The 27434-nt window shown below is 38.9% G+C and overlaps 4 protein-coding genes across 4 annotated transcripts; 3 read left to right on the forward strand and 1 right to left on the reverse strand.

The window, feature by feature from the left end:
• The first annotated feature begins 26 nt into the window (after positions 1–26).
• LOC108886986 (UDP-glucuronosyltransferase-like) lies at positions 27–9694 on the forward strand. Its single transcript, XM_018682157.2, is given in 7 exon segments — positions 27–756; positions 759–917; positions 920–990; positions 1942–2073; positions 2596–2683; positions 2961–3180; positions 8882–9694. Coding segments are annotated over 7 exon segments (1578 nt in total). The 5' UTR covers positions 27–131; the 3' UTR covers positions 9165–9694.
• Positions 9695–10900: 1206 nt separating this feature from the next.
• On the forward strand, positions 10901–14621 carry LOC108886987 (granzyme B). Its single transcript, XM_018682158.2, has 5 exons — positions 10901–12669; positions 12951–13098; positions 13462–13609; positions 13831–14091; positions 14264–14621. The coding sequence occupies exons 1-5, from the start codon at positions 12618–12620 to the stop codon at positions 14429–14431; spliced, it is 777 nt and encodes a 258-aa protein (XP_018537674.1). The 5' UTR covers positions 10901–12617; the 3' UTR covers positions 14432–14621.
• Positions 14622–14715: 94 nt separating this feature from the next.
• On the reverse strand, positions 14716–17628 carry LOC108886988 (rab-like protein 3). Its single transcript, XM_018682159.2, has 8 exons — positions 17518–17628; positions 16948–17039; positions 16587–16716; positions 16381–16495; positions 16082–16232; positions 15497–15568; positions 15218–15256; positions 14716–15061 (listed from the first exon to the last, which is right to left on the reverse strand). The coding sequence occupies exons 1-8, from the start codon at positions 17561–17563 to the stop codon at positions 15005–15007; spliced, it is 702 nt and encodes a 233-aa protein (XP_018537675.1). The 5' UTR covers positions 17564–17628; the 3' UTR covers positions 14716–15004.
• Positions 17629–18611: 983 nt separating this feature from the next.
• Positions 18612–27423, forward strand: LOC108886989 (general transcription factor IIE subunit 1-like; the record flags this gene model as incomplete). Its single annotated transcript, XM_018682161.2, is given in 6 exon segments — positions 18612–18936; positions 19331–19488; positions 25476–25671; positions 25935–25965; positions 25968–26174; positions 27373–27423. Coding segments are annotated over 6 exon segments (933 nt in total), but the record flags the coding sequence as incomplete, so codon positions are not given.
• Positions 27424–27434: the final 11 nt, after the last annotated feature.

A 27434-nucleotide genomic window follows, 5' to 3' on the forward strand; every position in this document is an offset into this window, starting at 1 on the left:
AAATTCAGCCTGAACTTCCTGTAGAATTTAAACACACACTCACTCACACATGCACACACATAAAGACACCTCTTAACAACAGACACCACTAGCTCTTACAAAAAGCCATCTTACAGGACAGAGAGGAGGCAATGAGCAACGGGATGTGGTTTCCTACACTGGGGCTGGTGGCCTGGCTGTGCTGCCTCAGTCTGGGGCCCGTTCAGGGAGGGAAAGTACTGGTAATGCCTGTGGATGGGAGCCACTGGCTTAGCATGAAGATACTGGTGAAGGAGCTCACTCGCAGGGGCCATGAGGTCTTGGTGCTGGTGCCTGAAACCAGCCTGTTGATTCACAGCTCAGAGAGCTTCAAGACTGAGATCTACCAAGTGCCATTCACCAAAGCTGAACTGGATGGAAAATTCAACGAGCTGAGGACTGGAGTGTTCCTCAAACCACCAGCTTTCACAGACATGCTCATCAATGTGCAGCGTTTGGTTAACTTCACTTCTCTTCAGGTGAAAGGTTGTGAGAGTATGCTGAACAATGAGCCTCTAATGAGTCAACTGAGGGGAGGGGGCTTCGATCTCATGCTTACAGACCCCTTCCTTCCCTGCGGCCCCATCCTGGCTCGTGTACTTTCCATCCCAGCTGTTTATTTCCTGCGTGGACTTCCATGTGAGCTGGATCTAAAGGCTAACCAGTGCCCTTCTCCTCCTTCTTATGTTCCTGTGTTCTTCTCTGGTAATACAGGCACCATGACCTTCCCAGAGAGAGTCAAAACATGATCATGTCTTTTGTGGAGTCCTATATGTGCAAAATAATCTATGTCCACTTTGATGACCTGGTCAGCAGGTATTTTGGCGACAACATGACCTATAAGGACCTTGTTAGTCATGGTGCTATCTGGCTTCTCAGATACGACTTTACTTTTGAATGGCCAGGCCTGTCATGCCAAATATGGTTTTTATTGGAGGTATCAACTGTGCAAAGAAAGCTCCTCTGCCAGTGGTGAGTATGTGCATGCATTAAAATGCATTAGAAGAAGAATGCAATAATCAAGTGTTGACTCAGGCTAAAGCAAACCCCTTAAACTTTGATGTCACAAGAACTGGCAAAAAAACAAAACACTAACTAATGTTGAATATGAAAGCCATTACTGAGTGCTGGATGAGTGCCAGTGTTGTTTCATGTCTGCCTGATGTGTAAATATGTAACGGTTTGCTAACATGTTGGCCAAAATGACTTAACAGGGTTATATATTATATGTCTTATTTAGCTTGTTATAGATTTCATCTGACCTCATGTGACAAAAAAATCGATTGATGCAGCTTAAATCTTAGTTTGATATCATTGTCCATGACTTAAAAGGCTGGAAATACTTTATTTGCTCAGGTGTTTCATATGCAATATGTTTTGAACTGGTCAGATACTTTTCTAGCCACAAAAGGTTTATGTGCTATTCATTTTGACTATTGAGATAAAAAATATTTCAACATACATTTTAAGATCAAAACACCAGTGCTAGAAAGATTGTTTTCAGTGTTAATCATGGTTTATCAAGCTTTGGTTCATAGCACTTTGAAAACAGGTTTGTCTGCTCTCTAGAAGATGTGTGTGATCTGAGCCAAGGTATTAGCAGATTTCAAATCCTTACTGGTATAAGCACAATAGGATATAAGCACAAATTAGATTTTGCTTCTAAGATAACTTAATTGGGTGGATCTATGCTGAAATCATGTTGGTCAAATGAATTCCCTTGAGTATATTTGAAATAAAGTGTGACAGCAGATCAGATGGAACAGACACATTGGCTGCATCTTAAAAAAAAAAAAAAAAGCTGGTGCATATTGGTCTTTGTCCAGTACATCACCTTTTATTATCAACATAAATGCACACACTCTACAAACAATTTATACATTTCTTGAGGTAATTTTTGTGTCTCTCCAACCCCCCCTGCAGGACTTGGAGGAGTTTGTGAATGGCTCAGGTGATGACGGATTTATTGTCTTTACAATGGGATCAATGGTGTCCAACATGCCTGAGGAGAAAGCTAAACAGTTCTTTGATGCCTTTCGGCAAATTCCTCAAAGGGTAACAATGATCTTAATAGATTAAATCACTTTGCTTAGATTCTACTTTTTACTTTTATCAGACTGTTATATATTTCCTTCAGATAAAACATTACTGAGGTTTCAAGAAACACATGCATGTCAAACATTTACAAATTAGCCAGAATCATTATGTACAGTATGCTAAAGCCCTTATCAGGCTGAACTGTAAGACGTTGTTCACTACCTTGCCTTATGAACATGCCACAACCTCCTTTCATAATAGTTTGCACATCAAATGTTTCAAATGAAGAGGTATTATTTATTTAGTCTCTATGTATAAAGTCCTGTGTATATTGCTCTTCTGTTAATATTTTTTATTACACTGTCATGTTTCTACTGTCTCATGTGTATATTTTTTACAGCATTATCTTGTTTTTATCTTGTCTTTTACTGGTATTTATGTCTTTTTCTATCTTTTCAATCATGTATGCTGCTGCAACAATGTAAATTTCCCCCATTGTTGGACTAATAAAGGATTATCTTATCTTATCTTATGTTTCAGGTTGTGTGGCGATACACTGGAATCACACCTGGGGATGTACCTGAGAACGTCAGGCTTATGAAGTGGCTACCTCAGAACGATCTCTTAGGTGTGTTTAGTTTTATTTAGTATGAGGTGCTGCTATCGTTATACTACTTTATTATACTATTAAGACTAACAACAAACAAGTAAATGTGTTAATAATATAAATAACAGAGAATGACTTTTTTTTTCCAAATCTTACCCTACTGTTATTCAGTGCTAATATTTTATCCTTTTTAGACAACTTCAACACAACATTCAAAAGACATTCATCTGATTCAGTATTATGACTGTGGCATCTTGAGGACCTTGAACTTAAATATAACTTTTCCTCTGCTCCCCAGCCCATCCCAAGGCTAAAGTGTTCATCACTCACGGCGGTACCCACGGTATCTACGAGGGTATCTGTAATGCTGTACCCATGTTGATGTTTCCACTGTTTGGGGACCAGGGAGACAATGTACATCGCATGGTGGTCCGCGGTGTCGCAGAGAAACTCAGTATTTACGATGTGACAACAGAGAAGCTATTGGTTGCATTAAATAAACTCACCTATGATAAAAGGTAAGACAACTATATGTTAATTAAAGATAGAAGACATGCAGTTGTATATGGATATCATAACATTCACCATTACAGAAGAAGATACTGTTATAAATAAAAAACAAACACCTATACAGGTGTTTTCATGCTGCATGAGACTTCTTTTCTGTGTCTTAAAAAACATTGCTCCATAGCGTCACTAGTGGTCACAGTCTCCACAAGGTACCTTTAAGAGGTCAGCCTACAACTTCATCATTCTCATCAGTTCACAGTTCACAGAGTTTGGTGACCTCTTGTAATTTCCAGAGCCTTTCCATCCAGCATCAACCTTAACAGAAGTCAGCATGAATAAATGAAAGACCTGTGTGGGTGTGCAGGGCTCAAAAAAATCCTATGCTTCCATTATTCAAAAACTAAAACTAATATACTAATTATACTCAAATTATATGTTTCTATTAATATGCCATACTTTTTTCTACAACTGTTCTGTACTGTATTTAATTAGGGATTCTACATGGCAGACAAATGAAAATGTTTTTAAAATGACTGTCTGTAATTAATGCACCTCCACTCTGTAAAAGATCATTTCATGGTGTTAGTATGCAGACACCTTCTTCCTTTTAAAATATATTTTGTATTTTGACATTTTCTACAGTTTGTAGCTTCCCTTGTCAAAAGTCATTAGTGCGGAAAAGGTGGTAAATAGTAGTGGTGAGTTAGAGGGCAAGTTATCGCTTTGTGTGCTGACGTACTGCACGTGTGCTGACGTACTGCGGTAAGTGTATTCCGTCACTTCCGGTTACCGGTGTTTAGAGATCATCGTTTGGTGTATACCTGTCTCAGACTAGATACTTTCTTTTTACCGACATTACTTCTGTGACTCTATCACCAATTTAATCTGCACTTTCACAGTAACAGTAGTTGCTAAATCACCAACTTTCTCCACTTTCTGTGTGGTACTTTATCGATTCACGCTATCTTCTGCTACTGATTTAGCTGAACTCTCAGCCATGGCCTCTCGCTCTCCCTCTCCTGCCTTCTCTTGCTCTGCGTGTCAGATGTTCAGTTACTCCTCTGCCTCGCTTAATGATAATGGTATGTGTAATAAATGTAGTCTGTTTTCTGTACTCGCGGCGAGGCTTAGTGAATTAGAGTCCCGGCTCCGCACCATGGAATCTAATTCAGCAGCTAGTGCTTAACAGCCCCCTGTAGCCGGTGCGGAACAGCCTAGCATAGCTCCTGTTAGCATTCCCCCGGCAGTTCCCGAGCAGCCGGGAAAGCAGGCTAGCTGGGTGACTGTTCGTAAGGACAGGCGTAGTCGTAAGCAGAAGCCCACTGCCGACCACCACCCAGTTCACGTTTCAAACAGATACTCCCCGCTCAGCGACACACCCGCTGAGGAGCCAACTCTGGCGATTGGCGACTGCATTTTGCGGAACGTGAAGATAGCGACTCCAGCGATCATAGTTAAATGTATTCCCGGGGTCAGAGCGGGCGACATTGAATCTTATTTAAAGCTGCTGGCTAAGGATAAGCGTAGATACAATAAAATTGTTATTCACGTCGGCACTAATGACACCCGACTACGCCAGTCGGAGGTCACTAAAGTTAATATTGACTCGGTGTGTACATTTGCAAAGACCATGTCGGACACCGTAGTTTTCTCTGGTCCCCTGCCCAATCTGACCAGTGATGACATGTATAGCCGCATGTCTTCACTCAACCGCTGGCTGTCGAGGTGGTGTCCAGAAAACGATGTGGGCTTTGTAGATCATTGGAAGAGTTTCTGGGGGAGACCTGGTCTGGTTAGGAGAGACGGCATTCATCCCACTTTTGATGGAGCATCTCTCATATCCAGAAATCTGACAGAGTTTATTAGGAAGCCAAAGCCCTGACAATCCAGAGTTCAGGCCAGGAGACAGAGCTGCAGTCTTACACGCTTCTCTGTGCCTCCTTTAGAGCAGTCACCCCTCCATTACCCCATAGAGACTGTGTCTGCCCCCCGACCATTTAAATTAAATAAATCGAAGATCAACAAAAGAGGAGTTAGTCACAATAATCTAATAAAAATCAGCACATCCACCTCAAATGTACAGCAAAATAAAATAATTAAATGCGGATTACTCAATATCAGATCTCTCTCATCCAAAGCTGTACTAGTAAATGATTTGATATCAGATCACCATCTTGATCTATTCTGTCTGACTGAAACCTGGCTGTGTCAGGATGAGTATGTTAGCCTGAATGAATCAACCCCCCCCAGTCATATTAATACTCACATTCCCCGAGACACTGGCCGTGGAGGTGGAGTCGCAGCCATTTTCAACTCCACTTTATTAATTAACCCTAAACCTAAACTCAATTATAATTCATTTGAAAGTCTTGTTCTAGTCTGTCCCATCCAAGGTGGAAAACATTAAAGCCAGTTCTATTTGTTGTAGTGTACCGTCCTCCTGGTCCATACTCTGATTTCTTGTCTGAATTTTCAGAGTTCCTGTCGAGTTTGGTACTTAAAACAGATAAAGTTATTATTGTAGGCGACTTCAATATTCATGTTGATGTCAACAATGACAGCCTTAGCTCTGCTTTTTCCTCTTTACTAGACTGTATTGGCTTCTCTCAGTGTGTAAATAAACCCACTCACTATTTCAGTCACACTCTCGACCTTGTTTTAGCTTATGGTATTGATATTGAACATGGAACAGTCTTCCCACAGAATCCCGTTCTATCAGACCACTCCTTAATCACTTTCGAGTTCATATTGCTGGATTATGTATTATCAGCAAAAAACATCCTGACTAGAAATATTTCCGATAATGCAGTAGTTAAATTCAAGGAAATGATTCCCACTAACTTAGGTCCAGTGCCTCATCTTAATTTTGCAGAAGCTACTCCCTCCCAGCTTGATTATCTTGTAGACAGTGTTGCAGATTCATTACGTACCACTTTAGATTCCATCGCCCCCCTAAAAATGAAAACAATAAAGAGAAAGAGGTAAGCTCCATGGTTCAATTCTCAAACCCGTACACTGAAACAAACAGCACGTAGGCTTGAAAGAGTGTGGCGTTCCACCAAACTGGAAGAATCCCACTTAGCCTGGCAGGATAGTGTCAAAAGATATAAAAAGGCCCTCTGTAATGCAAGAAGTGCCTATTACTCATCATTAATAGAGGATAATAGGAACAACCCCAGGTTTCTCTTCAGCACTGTAGCCAGGCTGACAGAGAGTCACAGCTCTATAGATCCACGCATCCCTATAACCCTCAGTAGCAATGATTTTATGAACTTCTTTAATGATAAAATCTTTACCATTAGAGATAAAATTAATCACATCCTGCCTTCAACCAGTACAGATTTATGTCATAACACAGGATCCATAGAGTCAGCTGCAAAACCTAACCTTGACTCCTTTTCTCCCATCGACCTAGCCCAGCTCACATCAATTATCTCAGCATCTAAACCTTCAACCTGTCTCTTAGACCCCATCCCAACTAGGCTGCTTAAGGAAGCTCTGCCCTTAATTTGCAGTCCTGTATTAGATATGTTAAATCTGTCCTTGTTAACAGGTTATGTTCCGTAGTTGTATAAAACATCTGTAATCAAACCTCTTCTAAAAAAGCCCACTCTAGATCCAGATGTATTAACCAATTACAGACCAATATCTAACCTCCCCTTTCTTTCTAAGATCCTGGAGAAAGCAGTTGCAAAACAGTTGTGCGACTTTCTACAGGATAATAGTTTATTTGAGGTTTTTCAGTCAGGATTTAGGCTGTATCACAGCACAGAGACAGCACTTGTAAAAGTTACGAACGACCTCCTGATAGCATCAGACAACGGACTTGTTTCTGTACTGTCTTGTTAGATCTCAGTGCTGCTTTTGATACGATTGACCATCACATCCTTTTACAGAGACTGGAGCACTTTATTGGCATTAAAGGAATGGCACTAAACTGGCTTAAGTCCTATCTATCTGATAGGCTTCAGTTTGTACATGTTAACAACTAGTCCTCCATACACACAAAAGTTAGACATGGAGTTCCACAAGGGTCAGTGCTTGGACCAATCCTCTTCACTCTGTATATGCTTCCCTTGGGCAATATTATCAGAAAACACTCCATAAATTTCCATTGTTATGCAGATGATACACAGCTTTATCTGTCAATGGAACCTGATGAAACCAATCATCTAGCCAAACTCCAAGCTTGTCTTAGGGACATTAAAATCTGGATGACAAGCAACTTTTTACTACTAAACTCAGATAAAACTGAAATCATTATAATTGGTCCTGAACACATCAGAAACAAACTTTCTAATGATGTAGCTCCACTAGACGGCATTGCCCTGGCTCCCAGCTCCACTGTAAAGAATCTGGGAGTCATCTTTGATCAGGATATGTCCTTTAACTCACACATCAAACAAACTTCTAGGACTGCCTTTTTTTATCTGCGTAACATCTCCAAAATTAGACATTTTCTGTCCCAAAAAGATGCAGAAAAACTAGTCCATGCATTTGTTACTTCTAGGCTGGACTACTGTAATTCATTATTATCAGGCTGCCCCAACAAGTCTCTAAAGACTCTGCAGCTGATTCAAAATGCTGCAGCACGATTACTGACAGGAACTAGGAAAAGAGACCATATTTCTCCTGTGTTAGCCTCTCTACATTGGCTCCCAGTCAAATCCAGAGTAGAATTCAAAATCCTCCTCCTCACATACAAGCCCTTAATGGTCAGGCTCCATCTTACCTTAAAGATCTCATAGTCCCCTACAATCCCACCAGGACTCTGCACTCCCAGAATGCTGGTTTACTGGTGGTTCCCAGAGTTTCCAAGAGTAGAATGGGAGGCAGAGCCTTCAGTTATCAGGTTCCTCTACTGTGGAACCTTCTCCCAGTTTCGGTCCGGGAGGCAGACACCCTCTGTACCTTTAAGAGTAGGCTTAAAACTTTCCTCTTTGATAAAGCTTATAGTTAGGGTTGGCTCAGGCTTGAACCATCCCTTAGTTATGCTGCTATAGGCCTAGACTGCCGGGAGATCTCCCATGATTCACTGAGCTTCTCTTTCTCTCTCTCTCTCTCTCTCTCTCTCTCTCTACAACTCCAACTCCACTCAACACCTGCTGCTAGAATTAGAAATTACTTATACTGCTATTAGTTGTATTGCTATGTTAGCAGTTAATACTTTAATTATCGTTACTATCATTACTACTGCTGTATTACTGGCCTCATCTTACATCTTACATCTGATATGGAACCCGTGTTATGCTATGTTCTTCTTTTGCTATTCTCTACCCACCCCCGCCCCCCGTCCCCTCTCCTTCTTAACCCAACCGGTCGAGGCAGATGGCCGCCCACCCTGAGTCCGGTTCTGCTCGAGGTTTCTGCCTCTTAAAAGGAAATTTTTCCTTGCCACTGTCACCTAGTGCTTGCTCATGGTGGGATTTGTTGGGTCTCTCTCTGTAAATACCTATTTTAAAGAGTACGGTCTAGACCTGCTCTATATGAAAAGTGCCTTGAGATGACTGTTGTTGTGATATGGCGCTATATAAATAAAATTGAATTGAATTGAATTGAATTTGTTTATGAAGTAGTTTATCACTTCTTCAGACAGACATAAATCTTTTACATCTTATTTTACTAACATCGCTACTCGATATAGCATAAACAGTACAAAGGGTGTCACAGTAAATAGTTCTAATGTACTGTATTCTTACTCCTCCCCAGTTACAAGGAGAAGATGGTGGAGCTGTCTCAGATACACCTGGACCGTCCTGTTCAGCCTTTGGATCTGGCTGTTTTCTGGACCGAGTTCATCATGAGACACAAAGGAGCAACACACCTGAGAGTAGCTGCACATGAGTTGAACTGGATTCAATATCACAGCCTAGATGTCATCTGCTTTTTTGTCATCATTCTCCTAACTGTTCTGTGGGTGACACTGAGATGCTGCTTGTTCTGTATCCGCAAGTGTAGCAGAAAGGGAACTGCAAAGAGAAAATCAGAATAGCATTTTTAGGGTAACATTCATTAGGTTTAGTGAAGTGAATAATTAAGGTTAAAACACTGTAGTGAGATTTCACATTGATGCACTGAATATGTTTGTAATGTGTGTATATGTGCATTTGTAAAATCTCAGTCAAATTGCCATTACTATATTGTCTCAAATACATGTGTAACATGATGCTGCCAATGATTGGCTGAGGTCATCATTTGAAAGGCAGACTTCCAAGCAAATCATTTATTTTTTTAACCACTTGGTCGCGGACTTGAAATATTTTTATACACTTAAGCTGCTTCAGTTGTTGCCTCACTAGTAAAAGGACAACTAACACCATATCTTTTTTTTTTTTTTAACAAATATCTGAACATTGAACAGTATCCACCAACTTAATTCTTACCTTGTTTTGTGCAATTAGCCAGCTAGTTAGCAAGCTAGCAAGACATAGAATGCTAATCTGCTGGGAATAGTTCATATAGCACTGTTAAAACTACACTAACTAAAAAATAAATATTGGAGGCACAATTAGCCTACATGTATTTGACAGAGTAACCCACCATCTTCTTCAGTCTCCTCTCACCCTCATTTTATTTTCTTCAGATTGTTTTTTACATAGGCTACAGGCACATATATATGATTTGTGTAGTGTAGTGTGCATGTTTATATAGATGTATTTGAGTATATAAAGGAATGTACTGGCAACCCATTGTCCTTTATATCAACATCTTGTGGGATTATTCCGTGAGGCAAATGTAGTAGTTGGAAGCTGATAAACACAATGAGTATGTCAGTTTTCTGGAATGTACCAAAGGGCGCTCAGAGTCTGTTATTAGGGAAACAGTGGGCTGTTCACTGTTATTTACAAAGTGCAAAACTTTGAACTTGTGACCTTTCAGTCACACTTTTGAGAGCCTCAGGCTGTTGTGTGTTGGCTGCCAACCAAAGCTGTGTAGATACAATCAGTTATCTTGCCCTTGAAGAATGTCTGTTGAAGACACTCTTCACTTTTTTCCCACTCTGACTGCAGCTCCTTGACTATATTGGAAATTATGCCATAATGAAACTGTATGTTCAGTTCTATGCTTAGTTCAGCCTATGCTTCATTAGTAATGTGGCACAGTGCAACACTGCTAAGAAGCTCTCCGGTTATAGCTGCTGCCTGCTGTCTCTGGTCAGTGAGTAAGGAAGAAATTATGTCATTCATTCATTCATTTGGATGTGTAATTTTTGGTGAATCTCCTTTTACTGGAAAAGCTGAAAAATGATCATACTGTGTGATGCCTTATCCTATATGTTACTGAATATTTGTATGACCAAAGTTTGCCCCTGAACTGTACAGACAAATCTACAGTTATGAAGTCTAAAAATTATTTATAGTGTTATTTTCTTTTTATTCATTGATATATTTAAACACTGGAAGGTCCCAGCTTGGAGCCTGTGATTTCCCCAACTTGTTCCTCTTCTTGACAACTGCAAATTGCAATTAGACAAAATGAATGAGCAGAGTCAATGAGTAGAGTCTGTCATTAGGGTAGTTCATGGATGAAACAGTGGCAGACCTTAAACCTACACAAACTGCATGCCAGACATTGTTACTTTCAGTATTAGCATTGCAGTAAAAAAAAAAAAAAGAAAAAAAAAGTTATGTTTAAATTAAAGTGGGGTGTAGTAGTGTCAGTTTGAATATTACTAACAAATAAAATTCATCCCCGCTAGTACTCGTATTTGTTAGACTGTGGTATGTACATGCTATAGTAGCTGCAGCTTTTGCTGTGTTGGTTAGCCTCTCTGCCTGCCTTGCAGAGGTTGGGGTTAGGCTGGTGGAAACCTCATAGTTCTATTGTATCATGCATGTCTTCCTGTTCTTAAGAAGGCTGTTCATGTGTAAACTTCTACGAAGAATTTATGTTGTAAAATCTGCACAGGTTGCCACTGAAAAGATTGTAGTAATCATAAAATTGCAGTACAGTAGCCAGGTTTCTCACCTGTTTCAGTATATAGTTACATATCCTAATTTTGTTCTTTTCAGAATTTCACTGAGCTACATTTAAAAACTCATTTACTCAAGATAAAACAACCAGATGAATACAACCTCCTACTGGCCCTATCTAGGTAGCCATCTCCTCCAGATGGTTATCTCCTGGTTTATTGAGACCAGAACTTGGTGTACCAAGACTTCTCAGATTCCATGTATTGTGAATGTCATCTCCATCTAGGTATTGTGTACTGTATTGTTCCGTTTGACTGCATGTAAGGGCCAAATAACCCCTCCTGAGGGTGTTACTTGCAGTCAGTTGCAAGCCTGAAAGGTCAGTTGCACACCACTATGGAAACTCTTAATAACACTTTCTAAGTGCTGACTACTATTCATAAGTTTTTGTTTTTAATACCAGTTTAATCCACTACAGTTGTTGTTAAGTTCTTCTTCATCAGACTCAATGGTAAGCAAAATCAATGGCAAACATCTTCATCTTCACAGTAAAAGGCAAATGCACTGAATTTTTGAGCTGTCATCATGCTACTGTACCTGGTGACAGAGATCTCTACACAGACTGCTGGGGGTTATAATAGGTGCTACAGCCATCCTCATAAATACTGACAAACTAAAACCAGATGAGCATATGAGGCAAATATCAGCTTCTTTCTGAAGTATATCATATGCACACTAAAATGCTTCCATCTAGTGGACAGTAGAAAGAATAGAATATACTATATGAGGCATTTCTACTATTCTTTGTTCTTTTGTCTCATAACTCTCAAGCCATGATAGTTTATTGAAAAGACACCAGTGTGAAGTGTGTGGCCTAGCCTCTTTGAGTAAATGCTTATTTATTGGTTGTTGGAGATTACAAAAGAAAAGAAAAAAACAAAAAAAAAACCAAAAACGTTATAAGCCAAGATATTACACCAAGGTCCAGAAATCCAAAAAGACTCAGAGAACTTAGACCTACGAAAACCTCCAGCAGACAAGTCCTTAGTTTATCAGGGTTGCTACAGTGCTACAGTAGAGTAAAATACTAACATGTGAGTCTGTCTTTCGAAAAACAAGAAACTTAATTTTGGCCAGGAAAAAAACAGGGGATTGAAATGATATCATATGTGTGTGCAGTTCAGTGTGTGAGGTGTGAGTACTGGTGTAGGTTTGGGTTTTCGAGTGCACAACTAGTTTTCATCTAAACTTTACTTTGTCCTCCAATTATACTGTAAGCTATAGTGCAAGTTAACTATACTGCTGATCTAACATTTATATATGAGTGCCAACTCAAATGACACTTTGACACTTTTGCCTGGTTTTGTGAGGGGGTCTCACTCACATTGCAGTAAACAACACCTCTGTGCACAAATTATGTTGACACCTGCCCACAAAGTTTCCGTTGTGGGAGCTGGAAGTTTGACTACAAAAGGTAGTGGGGGGGTTGGTCCTCACCCATTCTGTTAAGCTTTTACTTTTGTAGAACCACCATGATGCAAACATTCTGCATTATATTTGTCTTTCAGCTATTCTCTCTAACTGGTAAGATTATTCTTTTCCTTTCAAAATTATTTCTTGAAGAAATGACTGTGTGTGTGTGTGTGTGTGTGTGTATATATATATATATATATATATATATATATATATATATATATATATATATAGTATTTTAAGGGTCATAGCTGATTTCTAACAAGCCTTTTACTGGCAACAGATTAGACTGCTTTCTTTGCATTTTTTATTCTGTGATACTGAAAATAAATTGGTGGCTGAGGGTTTTGTGCTTTGTAATCTGCGCATTAATTTACCTTCTCTCCTACAAGGGGCTGCTGAGAGTGGCATAGTGGGTGGCAAGGTTTCAAAGCCTCATTCCAGACGCTACATGGCATCACTCCAGTTTCATGGACAACACTCATGTGGTGGGATACTTATTCGGGAGGACTTTGTTTTAACTGCAGCACACTGCCAAAAGTAAGTTTATCTTGCATCCATGCAAAATTATAGGTACTAAATATTAACAACTGTTGTTTTATTTCCATGACTAATTATTTGTCATTTACAAAGGATTTGATGATGATTACTTCCAATAGCTTTTCTTTATTTGAAAAGGATAAATGTTGTATCAGTGATCAATCAAGATATTACATACATGTGTTATAACCTAAGATTAAGAACAAGACAGAATGGTACTTCCTATCAGTGGTCCTCAACAACTTTTTATTTGTATTTCAGTGACAGAGTCATTAAATCAGACTTTATCATTGGTGTCTTTAGTTTCCTTCAAAGTGCCAAGTGTTAAGTATAACCAAGTATTTTTATTTTATTTCTTTCCAGTTTTGACAGACCTAAGGAAATGATGGTGGTATTGGGGGCACATAATATAAGCGAGAGTGAACCAAGTCAGCAACAGATCCAAGTGGCTAAATACCATCCACATCCAAAATACAGTGGAAAACATGATTATGACATTATGCTACTTAAGGTAAAGTAAAATTGTGTTAAAGTAGTCTTTAAAATAGTGTTTTGTACATTGTAGTCGATGCTATCATTTCAGTTTCATTTCTTCACCATGTCTTATGTAGAGTCAAACATGCACTATGTGGTTTTACATATTTAGGACAGATAGGCAAGCAGTTTCATACAACATACAATAACTAATGAAGTAAGCAGTGATTTCCAGTTCTACTCTGTTCTCTTTCACAGTTACAAAAAAAAGCCAAACTGAACAACTATGTGACGACCATTGGATTACCTAAGAAAGATGAGAAAATCCCTGCCAATGCTAACTGTCTTGTTGCTGGCTGGGGCCAAACTGGAGCCCACAAGCCTGCCTCAAATGTACTGAAGGAAACCACAGAGAAGATGCAATTCAGCTTTGAGTGCAAAAATATATGGCAAGACTACTTCATTCCTGATCACATGTTATGCACCAAGTTTGACAAAAAGAGGGGAGGAGTTTGCCAGGTAATTATACAATATTTGAAACACACTAGAAAATAAGCAAACAAGCATTAAATACAACAATAATGCTACTAACAATAGAAAATTTCCCAAACTCTTTTCTTTTATTAATGAAAAACAAATGTCATTTTTCCTCTGAATACTCAATCATGTCTTTCTGTCCCCTTTTTCCTAGGGTGATTCTGGCGGACCACTTATCTGCAACAAAAAGCCTCAGGGTATAACAGCTTTTACTTTAATGGCTGATTGTAACAATCCGAAGTATCCCCATGTCTTCACTAAAATAAATTTCTTTCTTCCCTGGATTAAAAAAATCATGCAGGGATATGGGAATGTTGCATGAGCCACTATTCAGAGGCCAAGAATATTGCCCTTTCTTCCATTGTTAATTAAATTGCGTGGCTTAATAAAGCACAGTTAATTGATGGTCTTAGTTTGAGAAAAAGGAATTCATAAAGTTGATGTATATGAATGCTTTGAGAAAAATGTGAAAAAAGCACAGTCGCTTGTATTTTCAAAAATCTGGCATTAAATCAACTGAAATTGGTTTTAACAAAAACTCTCATTGTACATTTATAGAATGTGCCTATCTCCTATCACATCATCTTGCTGGAACATTTCTCTACATTTCTGATATAAGCTTCATTTCCTGTGCCAGTTTTGTCACCTATGCACACATTTATCTTTACTTATAAAGCTCATTTTAAAATTCTTTTGTGGTATGGGTTAGAGTAATGCTATAATACCTGATGAAGATGAGTTTCAACTGAATAGCACAAAGAAGAAATGGCAGTTTAACAATGGTGGGCAAAAGAAGGACAGATAGAGAAAGTATTTCAGTGAGTGTGACAGTTGTGGTCTAAAGCCCACACATTATGGTCAAACCCTAGACCACTGCTGCAGTATTCATGCCTCATTAGTCATAGTGCAAACTTTTGAAGTTGAACCGTTTTCTGTCTGTGAAACCCGTCATCTGCAAAGAAAGCGAAAGAAATGTGGTGTTAAAATTACACTTTAATCCTCATCAGTCACAAGTGAATAGTTTTTTTCTTCAATTTACCAAAAATAATTATGACATTGTGATTTGTTTATCTTATTTTTATAACAAGCCTGGAAATTTGAAACTTACCTGACTTGGATCTCTTGTAAAATATCTCTTCTCTATTACCTGTTAAGAGAGAGATTACATTTTTTTGCATTACTCTTGATGCAAAACTTACAAGGAACTTTGAATTTTTACAGATTTTTGAAGATCCCCACTTGATTGTCAAATCAATTTTTGATATAGAGAAGATGTACAGTTCAAATAATGATATTCTCCTTTCATATTGTATGAAAAGACAAGAAAAGACAGAAATATAAATTAACTGCATGCTGCATTACAGAACTCTTCCTGTATATTTCTCACCTTATCAAAGAACCTGCTAAGCTTCACTGCATTTGATGTGCCTGCAGCAAGGTATCGTGGGTTTGTGCAGTCCTGGGAAAACAAAATAGCACGTTAGCCACGAACTTCAAAGCAAGTGAGTCTTTTCCTTCTCAGATTAAATCTTACAGCTTTGATGAGTAGAATATGATGATAACTCCCTTCAAATTGTTCTGATGGGAAAACTTTTCAAATTTATCAGCATTTCTGATGAAAATTTGGCATGTACTACTGTCTGCCATGGTGTCTTCACCAAAGTCAGCGATTTTTTAATCATGCACACAGGAGCTACAGTGCTATTATACATCTCTTATAGATATATTTTGCTATTTATGTAACCTTTTGGAATTAGACAAGTAGTCATTCAAACACTGATTTCTCTAACAGATGCCAAATACCACTAAAGCACTGCAGCTTTACTCATAATGGTCTTGCTATAGTACATTTCTGTAACAGAGGCCTATGTTTGAATGCCAAAAAGCTGTTGTTTTAGCACACAGATGAAGATGGCAATGTTACAGATTCCATGTTTGAAAGGGTCTGAGCCTGTTAAAAAAGTTAACTTACGAGATTAATCTCTTCTGCATTGAAATCTTCAGACAAGAAGGCTGTTCGGGTGAGAACTTCATTGCGTTTGTTCTCTGGGATCTGGTCAAACTTAGTGCCAATTAGCAGCAAAGGCACTGGGTTCTCAGCAAACTGCTCTCTATCATAGTCACTGCAGGGAGAAAAAAACCTGACTGAACTCCCAAGTTCACCAACATTTTGAGTCACTTATCTGTATCTTCATTTTTGACAACTGCATTAGTGTGGTGTAAATTCTCCACCCTTTGAAAACAAAGAATATCAAAAACACATCTACTTACCCATTTGAGACGATGACTCCTGTTGGAGATGAATCTTTGTTCAGAGCTTCTAGTGACCAGCGGTAGAGATTCTGAGAGGATTTCTTATTTGTCAAATCATGTACCAATATAATTCCTGAAATAATCCAGAAAACAACAAAACATACCTGAATAATAGACCTTATGTTTTCCAATTTGTTTAAATGATCATATGAAATCAACTTTACCATTGACTGAATTGTAGAAGACCGCTCTTGTGCTTTTGACGCTGCTGGCACTGCCTACAGATCCTCCAACATCCCAGAGTTCAATGTAGTAGGTTTTCTCCTCTGGGGTTCCCTCTTTATAGTCTTGAACCTGTAGTTGAATGATAATTTCAACCCTTAATTATTTTAATCTTGTAAAGTGCCTGTAACATGTAAGTGCTGCAGTCATTTTCATCTAACGTGAATGTGCTGAGTCCTATATTAGCTGACATTAACCATATATTGTCATGTCACTGCAATAACTGTCTGATATTACTTTGTAGAGCAAGTATGGATCCAACATTTTCAAATGTTATAAATTTGGTTATCTCAGCTCACTCACCCGCACATCCACCGAGCAACCAACAGTCCATGATGGATTTCCTAAAACCTGATTCTGACACAGAAGGTGGACTAAAGAAGATTTGCCCACCCCTGCAAAGAAAACAAGAAGTAGGGATTAATGATTGACAATTTTGATGGGAAATGACTCCTTGGCACAAAGACACACATTCATTAACTGATGTGATGCTATATTACCACTGCCACTACCAACTGTACAACAATGAAGACGAGGTTCCCTTTATAAGATAACAAGCCTCCATCCTCCATCGGAAAAACATGTCAAAGTAACATATTATTCGTCTCCCTTAAAGCACAAACCTTGTAGAACATCAGTAAATATTTTTCATGATCTGTTCAGTGTAATTACCAGCGGACATGACAATAGTATTGCATAAGGTATTCAGGTTTACTGAGTCACTAAAAGACTATTGACAAGAGTTGTGGTTTCTTAATTAAATATTAAAGGGGTTGCGAACAGCGGGAACTTCATCCAAACCAAACAAATCTTTCACTATATATAGCAAACGTATTTATACAGTCTGACCTGCGAAAATGTCACTTTACTTACCGGAATCGCCTAAAACTAACACTTTTACTCTGTCAAGAGAAGCCATTTTTTGGTGACAGCTGCGTCCCGGAAGAAAACAGTGGAAACCCCGCCTTTAATGTCTAATCCGATTGGTTCTAAAAAATGACTCAGTTTGACAAAAACCATAACTATTGGTTGAAATGTATATCAATCAATATTGTTTAGTCTCGGTTGGCTATTGAGTGCAAATTTTACGGCTTGGCCAATTGGAATTCAACAAAACCTTTCGTTGCGGTTTTGGTTTTCTTTCCGGGCTCTTCTTCTCAAAATAAGCGAGGAAGCATGTTAGCTAATGTAGCAACAAGATTGAGATGTGGAAATGTGTGAGTTTTAGCTGATTTCGTTTGAGACCAAGCCATCGTGTAAATGACTTAAGGAAGCGGTAGCTGGAGGTTAACGTATTGGTGGAACATCAAGAGAGTCTGGTAAGAAACGCGTTAACCGCCTGACGGTTTTATGAAAACTAAGTTAATGCTGGTTTAAGTTTAGTTAACGCGAGGTACCATCGGCAATCTGAAAATAAAGATAATGTAAGACAATTGCTTTCTATCAAATGGACGAATGGTTTAACGTTACCAGCCAACTATAGTGCCCGCACTTATAGTCACTGTTATTTTTCTTTGTTCGAGTTAGCTAACGTTAAGATAGCGTTAAGTTGCCACAAGCCAGTAGTCAGTTTAGCTGTCAGTGTAATCTGTGAGTGTTAGCCACCACTCTGTGAATGTGAGCACAAAGCTAGTTTAGTAGTAGTTTAACAGTTGTCCAACAGTCTAGCAGAAATATTGCATGTAAGTAAACACTCTTAAACGAAAAGTTCAAATAAAGGGAAAGGGACGTTTTTAGGAGAACGTCTTCCCTTCCCTCATTTTTCCCTTCGTGTGTTAATGCTGCTCAATATATTTTTGATTTCCATTCAAAGTTTACTTAAACGCCCTCCCAAACTTTGAGTGATTAAGGTTTCTGACCTAATCATTGATGGCTTAATGAACTCCCAGGCGCTCATTCTCAGCATTGTTTTCCTGAAGTTCCTGACTGCTGTCTCAGATCTTTTCACAAGGCAACTGCATTTCAGTCTTTTCAGAGGTTTCATATCTCTGCACAGCAGAAGATGATAGAACCAGAGCTACTGACCGAGGTCCCTGCAGCACTTAAGCGGCTAGCCAAGCAGGTGGTAAGGGGTTTCTATGGAGTGGAGCACGCCTTGGCCCTGGATGTGCTGATCCGCAATCCCTGTGTACGTGAGGAGGACATGCTGGAGCTGCTGAAGTTTGACCGTAAACAGCTGCGCTCAGTACTCAACACCTTGAAGGCAGACAAGTTTGTCAAATGCCGCATGAGGGTGGAGACAGCCCCAGATGGCAAGACCACGCGGCACAACTACTACTTCATCAATTACAGGTTTTGTGGTTATTTTCAAATTTCAATTCAAAAACACTTGCTTACAGATGGAGTTTTATTGTAGCTGTAGGCTAGGGACTATGAGGTGGGTGACACCATCCACCTTCCAGGTGTTTGCATTATCAATCTGCACATCATGTCAGCAATGTTTCAGTGGCCTCAGCTCACAGTACAAGACTCAGTGTTGCAGTCTTGGTGCCATTGAATCACCCCTGTAAGGAAAAATAATACCTATCTCAGCCAATGCACCACAGAATAATAGTCAATAGATGAAATGCAGTCTTTGTTCAGAGAAATATTTGATTTTTATCTTATAACCCACATCAAAGACAGTTTATCCTCCTATGACTATATGTTGCCCTCAATGACACCTTTTGTTACTCCAATTTTACAGGGTACTGGTCAATGTGGTCAAGTATAAATTGGACCACATGCGACGGCGCATTGAGACAGATGAGCGAGACTCCACCAACCGTGCTTCCTTCAGGTGCCCTTGCTGCTTCTCCACCTTCACAGACCTAGAAGCCAACCAGCTGTTTGACCCAATGACAGGTATATTAAGTAACATACTATAAGTAACTATCTACAGTTACAAACTATCTATAGTTCTATAGCACATAAGTGGTGTTGATCTTCAATACACTTGAATATGGGAAGGTATTTTGGCAGTTTTGTGGAATTTTAGTTTACTTTTTTACAGTATGGCATGGTATTCTGATTTGTACCCAAGTACCCTTCCTAAGAGTGTCACATTTTTGTACCGAGAAGTGTTTAAAAAATCGTTCAGATTTTTTGTTCTGATGCTCTATATAAAAAGGCCATTTACTTTGTATGATTACAGTGATGAATTGTGCTTTTTATCAGCACTGTTACATTTCAGTGCTGCCTAAGAAAGTGTCCATCTAGAAAAAATGGTTGATAGCTCTCTTACAAAAGACGTGGTTATATGGTTGCACCGCAGGTGTGAAGTTGTGTGTTGTAGAAAGTAAAATCTACTTTTTGCTCATTTGGAGATGAGTCACAGACCACTGAAATGCACTCTCAATACCAGTCAAATATTACAACACTACTGACACAAGAGGCATATGACACCAAGGTGGAGTAAAAATCAGAGCAGAAAGTACCCCAAGATCCCATAACTTTTGTGTTCCTTATGATGATGCCCTGTGCATGTTGTGGCTTCTTGTGATCAGCCAATATAACAAGAAGAATTGAGTTGATTTTAAAGAAAGAAAAAGGTTAGGGAAAAAAAAAAGATTGGGGGGGGGGGGACATAGAAAACTTTTTATATGTCCCGTTTTGGATAGACACATGTAAGTAGCTTTCTAAAAAAAGAACTGGCTGAAAATTCTTGTTAACTGTATTTGGAATTACTTTCTATTACAACAAATGGCCTAAACTAACTTGTTTCCACTCATGTCAGACCTGATTGCCATTTCTAAACACAATTGGGTTTTTAGTCAAGGCATTTACCAGCTCATTAAAAGTGTTAAGTGGTGTGTGAGTAATGTTGGATATATAGACATATATATATATATATATACATACATATATATATATATACATTGGATATATAGAAACAGATGTATCACTTCTAAATTAAGGCTCTGGTCTTTGCCAAGGCAGAAATATTACCAGGATCTCTTTTGTGCTCTGTAATTGTTTAACAATAATGTAAAAATAAAAATTATTAGCAGTCTGTCCTTTATGGTGTACAGGACAATTCACCTCTAGATGGCAGTCCATGCTCAGTTTAATTTTAGTGAAACTATGTACTCATATCAGACTCAGTAATAACAGGTTGATTCAGTACATCATCTCTTAACGAGACTGAAATTGCAGTAATTATTAAAAAAGGTGGTTCTTCCAAAGACAGCTCACTTCTATTCATTTCATGGTTTGTGCCGGTCTATTTTATTTGAACAGATTTTTAAAGTTGCATTTTCTCTTACTTCAGCTTTAAACAAAAATAAATAAATATTTGAGTGTGTCTACAAGCAATTTTAATTGTTTAATGTTTAATCTGCATATGTGTGGCAGCCATGACTTGGTGCTGCCATTACACTCACAGTGTGTACATTGAAACCCTAATTGGGGCTATTGATTAGTAAGTGATTTCATTAAATTAATATTCTGTCATGTCAGAGTTGAGTTAGTGCTGGCATTGTGTGGAATCGTCACTTTAAATGTCCATGGCACGACCTGTGTTATATATATATGTATATGTATATGTATATATTAAAAAGTTAGCAATCATATCAAATGTTAATAAAATATGTCACTTAAAAAAATATGATATTAGGCTATTTAATGCAGACAGTTCTCCCAAAATGTAACTTGTATGAATCCAGAAGGCACCCATCCGGTCCCACACCAAACTTTCAGTTTTCTCAGTTAAATTTTAATAGGGCCTCCTGCTGATTTCTGCCATTTGGTGAATATTATTATATAATATAATAATTCTTCAAGACGCACTACACCACCTCATTCATATGAACATATTGATTACATTCCTCATGATCAGCAAAGTTCTTAGCGATCAACAATTGATCATTAATTTATTACAACTATCCCTACTTTTAATAGCTACAGTAATTAGTTCATCACTAATTATTGTTGTGCAGCTGATGAATAACATTTTAGTACTGTATTTAGAAATACTCTACAGAAAGAAGTAGGCATTGTGGATGCTTGCCTCCATTCTGTGTTTATCCTGCTTATGAGGAGGGGCAATTAACTCCAACAGAGCAAACAATTAAAATTCTACAAACCCACCTGAGGGGCGCAGTGTCTGTTAGTTCTTATTACAGTTTGAATTTGTTTTTAGACAGTCAACAAATTCTGGCCAAGCATTAGAACAATAATTGAATTTGACATTTGTGGGTGTTGTTGGCTGCCCCTGTTCCCTACCTGTTACTGAAATAGCACAGTGTAAGTTTGACACATCTAACCACTCCTGAATAATTAGTATGATTTTAAAATGTAGTCTTAAATAATCATTTTTCAATTTCCAATGCAATTCAGATCATTTGTTTAGCCACTGGGACTTCTACACTGATGAAACTGTTTGTTGTTGCATGCAGCAGTTCACAAGAGATGAGTTGTTTTCCTAAATTCCTGTTATGCTACAGTACAAGAATAAAATGTTTACTTTCCACTGGGTAGATTAGACTTCCCTGTTACTGCAGAAATGGATGATCAGCCTTTGGGCCTTAGGTCCTCTTTCTGCCTGCCAAGAAATATTTTAACCAAGCTGCAGGGTTCCATTTGTGCCTTAGTTAATAATAATAATATGTGATGGCAATGGATCGACTAGAGTGAGATCTGACACATGCCGTGACGCTGTCAGGTTGGCTGACTGTTTTAACAAATAAAAGGAGGGCTGAGTAATATCAGGTCCATATTAATTCATCTGCTGCTCTCCATCATCTCAACCTAGATTACTGAATCACTCTTTGTTCCTCTCACCCTGCAGTTATACGCTTTTTTTTCCTTCATCTGTCCTTGTCACACTGCGATTCTCACCCTGTCTCAATATGGGCTGGCAGCTGTCCAAAACCTTGCTTCTAAATGGGCATCACATCACTCACTTTTCACTAGGAGTTATCCATTATGTTGTGTTAGTGCATGTGCTTGACAGGTGAGTAACAGAGGCAACCAGAAAGGCTTGATCATCTCAGGCAAAGTGTGGGTGGGGATATGCAGAATTTAAAGGGAGGATGAAGCTAAATAACCATGGCATTGTGGTGGACATAGACTCGCATGTGCATTTTGAAATTAATAATTGATTAATAAAACCTCACACCTCGCTTCAAGTGTCACAAAGATGTGATGCTCCCAACAGCTTTCCCCTCAATTCATATAACAAAATTACATATCATTGAATTTAATTATTTCCGAGTTGTTTCTGAAAGTGCTTTCCCTCTCAGTGACATGGAACACCAAGATATGATGTTTGCTAAGAATGTGCATTTGAAAGGATTAATGCTATAGAAGAATGTTGTGCTTGTGATGATGATGATGATGGTGTATTTGCCATCATCCAATGGTTTATAGGAAGGACAAGTCTTTCTCTGAACTGTATTCATTCATAAATCGCATTCATTGTCAAGTCCGTCAGAATGAGGCACCCTGCTTACACCATCTGCCAATCTGAAGGTTGATTACTGATCAACCACCACTGTTGCTAGGATACCCAGATAGGTTGCTTTACACAAGATGTCACTTATGTTTTATCAGACATTCATTATTTAAATTTAAACCTCCGTTTTGAATGAATAATTGTTGGAAATAGTTGATCAGATTTGATGGGAATCTGAAAATAAGGGTTGTGGTCTGCTACCATGTTAATGAATAGCATCCTATATTGACTTCTTCTGTTGAATAGGAATTATTTAATTTATGTAGTGTGTTTTACAGTTTGGCCACATTTTTTAGACTGTCAAAATTACCTTTTTCTTCTTACAGGTTATTTTGGGGAGAAAAAAAAGAATGTGAGCATATCTACTTTGTCATGGATGAGTCGTAAAAAAAACCTGTAGCCCAAAATGGCACATATAACTATTAGAGGGAGAGAAAATGCACAATAATTCCACACTAGATAAATACATTTGATGGCCAGTGTAAATTTCATACTGCAAAGAATCCACATTCTCAGCTTCCTGGTACTGTTTTAGAACAGTCAGCATTCCTGGTGACACATTGATAATCATTTTGCCAATTCCTTTGTACTTGTCTCTTGTTTCAACATATCTCAACTGGTATCAACTCTTGCTGTGAAGGCGGTAACCCTGCACCCTGACAGAAGCTGACAAAAATAATACCTAGAGCTCACACAATGGTAGTCTGATGGACCGGTCCCTTCTGTGGGGCCAGCAACACTCAGTGTGACCTCATAGGGATGGGAAATGACATTACTGGTCTTCCAGCTCATTCTGACCCACAAAGGAGAGCCGAAAACCCTGTAGCTCTGACTTTTCACAGCGTGCCGTGTCAGTGTTTAAAGACATACATTTTTGTTCTCATTCCAGCTGACAAGTTGGCGCCCCCAGCCTTTGGTGACAAATAGCTGTTTTTTAGCATAAAATGTTCATGTTTGTTTTTCTTTGATCAGTTGGTGATATCTAAAGTTTGCTTCAGACTTGTAGGAATGCAAATCTTAACCTATTTAAGGTAGAACCTAGCTTACTGCAATGGTGGACTAATTTGAAGTGTTTGCATTCTTTAATTTATTGTGATGGAAAGGAACAGTCACAATGATTTCATGATGGCTTTGGTAGATGTATGTCACTGAAAAGGAGAAGACTGCTAAGACTTTCTTCTTGGTCTTATTATCAACAATCTCCTCAGCATCAGAAAAAGTTCTTTTATTATTATTTTTTTATTATTATTATTATTATTTTTATTTTTATTATTTTTTTATTTTTTCCATGTTCTGTGGCTGTCTTTCGTACCACTCTACTGTGGCACTATGAACACTCTTCTGTCTTTCTCTGTCTATGTCAAGACCCCCCCCTCCCAAACACACACACACACACACACACACACACACACACACACACACACACACTTAGTTTTTTATCTCTGTTACACACATAGACGCAAGGTAGACATGGGGTCTGTGCTAATGCTGGAACAGTTCCAATTACTGAAAGAGAAGCAGATGGCCAAACGTGCCCTTCTTTTACTGGTAGGAAGGAAGGTGTGTGTATGCATGTGCAGTGTAAAGTGTAAACAAGATCCAAACCACTTGCAAATATAATGTAGTGTTTCTAAAATTATCCTCAGAAAAGATAGTTGCAGTGGAATAAACTATGATTTCTTGTTATCTCTGAGAAGAGAGCCTGCTGTGTCATTGCCACAACAATGCAACAAGGCCCAGAGCAGTGTTTTCCAACTGGTCTGGCTGTAGGGGCCACATTTCCCCTTAGTTACTGAGTCATGTTCCACACATACATTCAGCTAACTAAACTAAACACACATTTAGTTTGACACCATGAAATGAAAACAAATGTAAACAAAGTGCAATTTTGGCTTTAATAATATATCAGAATGAAAGCATCATGACAAAACTTCTTGTACATTTCAAATATTGTTACTTTAGCATAGTGGATTATAGTGGCACACATTTTAACCCCTGTAGTGGCCAGCATTTTCATACTGCATGTGCATAGATATCTTAATATTAAATTGGATACATACACAGTGAAGTAGCACTCACGACTCCTCAGTTTAGTCTTGACCTTCTCAGTCAACAAACCAAGCATGCATATTTTGACAAAACACACCAGAATCCCAACTGTTAGTTTATTTTGACTCATTTATGAGTCCTGTATGGGTTAAATTTTGTGAACCACACCCACCCAGCTCAGTACTGGAACTGCCCCATTACCCACGAATATCTTTAAATCAAACCTAGACTGACCCATTAAGTATGAGTAGGACACCCGTCCAGACGCAGGACCAGGTAGATGATATCTGCTTTGGCCAAGCGTGTTATCTGAACATCCCCTCTCATTGAGTTCCTTCTTTATTCTCAGGTACATTTCGCTGCACCTTCTGCCAGACGGAGGTAGAAGAAGACGAGTCTGTCTGTCCTGATGCTAGGACGCTGGTGGCACGCTTCAATGAGCAGATCGAACCCATCTATGCACTGCTACGTGAGACTGAAGATGTCAACTTGTCTCATGACCTGCTGGAACCTGAGCCTACTGAGATCCCTGCGCTCAAACAGAGGTCAGGTTTGAACTCACAGTCAATGCACCTACCTTTATTTCCCCCAGGCAGCATCACCTGAGTCACATCTTGCTTTTATAGCAATAATTGCTGCAGTGAGACTAACTTTATAACTGTGCCACATTGGAATTCTATTCTATTGAGCTGCAGGAGTAGCTGAAATAAATTACTCTCTCACAATTGTTCTTTATTATTATTATTTATTCTTTCATTAACTGTTGAAGGTCATTGTTTAAAGGTTATTTGCTCAATCTTTTTTGTAGCCGGGAACGTTCTGCAGTATCCGGAGAAACGCTGCAAGTGGTCCCCACCGCGAAGCCTGGTCTAACAAAGGCTCATCCTACGCTGACCTGTACACCCAGAATGTGGTTATCAGCATGGAGGAGCAGGATGACCAACAGAAACAGGCCAATGAGGGCAAGGCACCTAAGGAGAGGCCCGTCTGGTTGACCCAGAGCACCGTGCCAGGGTGCTTACAGCGAGCCCTGACATCCTCAAGAGCCGTAAGTTTTCTTTGCGTTTGTGCTCAATCATGAGGTCACTGTGTGTAGAATTAATTAGCTCTGAAGGAACAGAGTACTGTAACATTGGTGTAATTTTTATTCCCATTTTGAAGCGGAATACTTTGCCATAATCTCAAGATTTCTAACTTTAAGAGGACCTTAAATTTGGAATTAAATTCCCTCCCACTTTCAGCTGCTACTGGTTTTAATCCTAAATGTTATTTTCTGTCCATGGTGGCTCGCTGAACACAAGGTTTTTCAGAAACTAGAAAGATGATGGTAGGGATGGACTGCAACAAGCCCTATCCAGACTCAAACCTTTGGCTGCTCTTCTCTGACCTTTAATTTCAATCACTGCTCTCTTTGTAGTTGAAACAGGCCATTACAGGTCAACCCAGGTTATCTCCCACTGCCAGAGTGGTCTTTCACCTAGCTGCCTTGTTGCTGCTGACAGTGTTTTTCCACCTAAGGGCATGCAGCAATCAGGCCTAGCCTGTCTCCCATTGAACTGTAATTGCTTAATTGAAATAATCACACTTGATTAGTGCATGGCTGAGCAAGGATTGATCATTAATAAAATCCATTCTTGTGGAAATGGCATGAATTATGCCTTCCAAATCTCTGTGCACCTGTCTGTAATGACCTTGTTGCCCTTCTGAGAGTCACACTGTTTAAATAAAGCTTTTATTCAGATACCTCCAATAAGTAAGGATGTCACACTTTTCCCACTTTTTCTGGCTCCCAATTTGAATCCCTCAGCATATTCAGATTCAGATTCCATATCTGCTGATACGCAGTCTGATCTGATACTTTAACAAAATATTGATTAAATGTTAGTCTCGTGCTGAAATTCCAGCTGCAACTAATTTTTCAAAAGCTATTTGATCCAAAGGCAGAAGGAAGCTTAAATTATTGATATTGATTGATTAAATTATTGGGAGAATGTGACTCCTGTAATTTACATGAGACAGTTGGCACAGAGTTGAGTGCAGACACCAGCTACACAGTGTTGGTTGATGTGTTTGTGAGAAAAAATGAACCTACCATACCACATCATGAGACCTTGATTCTGTTTTGTTCCAGGCACAGTTTAATAGGAATATCTCAGAATGGTTCAAAATCTGAAAAGCTTTCAGAAGAAGTCAGACAGAATGATTTCAGAGGTGAATATATATCTAATAATTATTGTTTTCCTCAGGTGGAGATGTTGTGCCCGAAGCCCAGGATGGAGGAGCTGGTCCTGGAATTGGTCAGTTGGAT

The sequence above is a fragment of the Lates calcarifer genome, unplaced genomic scaffold, assembly GCF_001640805.2.
Source record: "Lates calcarifer isolate ASB-BC8 unplaced genomic scaffold, TLL_Latcal_v3 _unitig_1171_quiver_1550, whole genome shotgun sequence".
NCBI lineage: Eukaryota > Metazoa > Chordata > Actinopteri > Centropomidae > Lates > Lates calcarifer.

Bases quoted from the DNA above. Each gene is read 5' to 3' on its own strand.
- LOC108886987 (XM_018682158.2), top strand. From the start codon at position 12,618: ATGATGCAAACATTCTGCATTATATTTGTCTTTCAGCTATTCTCTCTA. The intron at 13,610-13,830 runs GTAAAGTAAAAT...TCTCTTTCACAG, and splicing joins ATGACATTATGCTACTTAAG to TTACAAAAAAAAGCCAAACT. The intron at 14,092-14,263 runs GTAATTATACAA...CCTTTTTCCTAG, and splicing joins AGAGGGGAGGAGTTTGCCAG to GGTGATTCTGGCGGACCACT.
- LOC108886988 (XM_018682159.2), bottom strand. From the start codon at position 17,563: ATGGCTTCTCTTGACAGAGTAAAAGTGTTAGTTTTAGGCGATTCCG. The intron at 17,040-17,517 runs GTAAGTAAAGTG...TTTTCTTTGCAG, and splicing joins GTTAGTTTTAGGCGATTCCG to GGGTGGGCAAATCTTCTTTA. The intron at 16,233-16,380 runs GTAAGTAGATGT...TTCTCCCTGCAG, and splicing joins GGAGTCATCGTCTCAAATGG to TGACTATGATAGAGAGCAGT.